The sequence below is a fragment of the Nansenia antarctica genome (assembly GCF_963989245.1).
Source record: "Nansenia antarctica genome assembly, chromosome: 6".
NCBI classification, from domain to species: Eukaryota; Metazoa; Chordata; class Actinopteri; order Argentiniformes; family Microstomatidae; genus Nansenia; species Nansenia antarctica.
In genome coordinates, this window is record NC_137676.1 from 46,162,673 (window position 1) to 46,165,172 (window position 2,500).

The 2,500-nt window shown below is 49.9% G+C and overlaps 1 protein-coding gene across 1 annotated transcript in view; it reads right to left on the minus strand.

The window, feature by feature from the left end:
- samd11 (sterile alpha motif domain containing 11) overlaps window positions 1–2,500 on the minus strand; it is a gene marked incomplete at its 3' end in the record, with an annotated part of 47,534 nt that overhangs the window by 3,272 nt on the left and 41,762 nt on the right. The window contains exon 7 of the mRNA XM_080535058.1: window positions 186–301. Coding sequence (XP_080391184.1) covers window positions 186–301 — 116 coding nt within the window. The remainder of the gene's footprint in view (window positions 1–185; window positions 302–2,500) is intronic.

Here is a 2,500-nt window from a genome sequence, read left to right on the forward strand (position 1 = left end):
GTGGATAGTGAATTGGACTGGTGATGAGAAAGTCAGTTCAAATCCCACCTGGGAACACCACCGGCACTTAGCCCTTACTCCAGGGAGACTGTCCCTGTAATCTCTAATTGAAAGTCGCTTTGGATAAAAGCATCTGCTAAATTGGTAAAAATTAGAAAAATTATGTATACTAGTGTGTGACTCACCTGGTGCCTGGCACAGGCCAGAGGGCATGCCCAGGAAGGGGGGCCGCAGGTGAGGGCCAAGAGCGATGTGAGGGGCGTTCTGGGGGGACAGCAGAGGTGGAGGGTGGGACATCTCCCTGTAGACAAACACATCAAAAACACACAACATTAGAACCAACATAACTTAGACAGTAAAATCTATACTTCTTGATCTAAACTGAACATATTTTACCAATAAAGCCAGTTGAATTCAGAATAGATTATTTTTAGGTCATTGCTGCAACTTGGCAAAACGTTTCCCAGTAGTATACTATAGCTCTAAGTCCAATACAGATAGACCTCAATTTGCTGTAGCAAATAGTGTTGAACAGAGCAAAACGCTATTAAGAGATTTGATTGTACCTTGTCTCTACCAATGTTTTTGAAAAAACATTATTCAGTTTTAGTGAAGTCAGAAAATATATTTGCATATCATGGTAACACTAGTTGCATATTCAAAACTCCCATTGGATTATTGTCTCATATATTAGAAATATTAATCTTAATTAATATTTATTAATTAAGATAAAGATCACCTCATGACTTTGCTCCCATTTAACACATTTGTACACATGCAGATTGGAGCCCAGTGTGTGTGCTAGAGCAGAGGAGCAGTCAGAGCAGTGTGTGTGTGGTGTGTTTTGGTGACTGGGCCCTAGCTGGCTCTGGCTGTGCTCCCCTGGTTTATTTTTTTATCTCTGAAGCTCGGAGGCCCCTGTGTCGCTGAAGCCCCCTCATCAGTCTTGTCACGCCACAACCACCGCCGCCAGCGATGTTTGTACCCTGGGCTTTAGCCTCCTTTCACACACACACACACACACACACACACACACACACACACACACACAAACACACACAAACACACTCATACGTACGTGCATGCGTGCGCGTACCTACACACACACACACACACACACACACACACACCCCACGTCTATGCTGAACTGCTAGTAGACACTCTCTCTCTCTCCCTCTCTAACACACACACACCCATAATGAGGGCTGAATACACAATGTGAGTGTGTCATGCTCCGACAGCTGCGGCGGCCCCCGCATCTCGACCGGGGCCACAGGCTGAAGGACCTTCTAATTAACACTCATCTTCCTCTCTTCTCTTTTCTCTCCCTTTTCCGCCCCTTTTCCCTCTCTCCCTCTCCAGGCCGTATTGAGCCAGTGAAAAGGCGGAGTGTCCTGCAAGCCCTGGTTATGAAAAGGCCTCTCCATTATGTGCTTCTCCTTTTGTCCTCTTTACGAGCAAAGTAAAAGCTTCTCTCTCTCTCTCTCTCTCTCTCTCTCTCTCTCTCTCTCTCTCTCTCTCTCTCTCTCTCTCTCTCTCTCTCTCTCTCTCTCTCTCTCTCTCTCTCTCTCTCTCTCTCTCTCTCTCTCTCTCTCTCTCTCTCTCTCTCTCTCTCTCTCTCTCTCTCTCTCTCTCTCTCTCTCTCTCTCTCTCTCTCTCTCTCTCTCAGAGGAGAGGGGGATTTGTACTGAAGAGGAAAAGAGGAGTTAGTGGAGGAGTAAGAATCTACTCCCCAGCTTGGTTTGTCTGAGAGAATGTGGAAGTGTGACTGGCCATTAGGAGTGTACTGATCCGTGCTGAGGGTCTCCTATTAAAAATGTGTACGCACCATTTCCAACAGTTGGGCATGGGACCACAGCTATCATTTAGTTGTATCCAAATTAACAAGCGCCTGAATGTCTCAGTCCACATACAAAACAGGGAGAGCGCGAGGACCAGTGAGGGGGGTACACACACAGAGATGGGGGTGTTGGGGGGGGTGTCAGGCGGGGGGGGGGGGGGGGGAGACCATTCATCGATTGGCCCCGCCGCTGAAATGTTAATGCTAATCGTATAACCGCTCTCTCCGGCGGTGCCTCGCACTCCGGTGGCAGCTCCAATTAATCTTGGGGAAGGGCTGTGGCGCGTGACCCTGGGGCCGCTAGCCCGGGCCCGCCGCTGCTTATGTAATTACACCGCCCAGTGTGTAATCACCTGGCCTAATCCCTCAGGGCTAGCAATTAGCCTGGGCCTCGCCGTGAGGCTACGCTACGCCCCTGCATGCCAAACCCCCATTCAACCCCCCCCCCCCTCCCCCCCCGCCCCCAATGCCGCCTAGCCTAGCGTTAGCGTTAGCCCACAGATGAATAACGGTCAATTAAAGCTGCATGACTGGGGCCGCCAGGCGTCCGCTCCACCATAATTAGGCCTAATCATGGGGAGGGAAGGAGAGGGAGAGAGAGACGGAAGGAGGGAGGGAGGGAGGGAGAGGAGTGGAGAGCCAGACGCGCTCTCTCTCCTT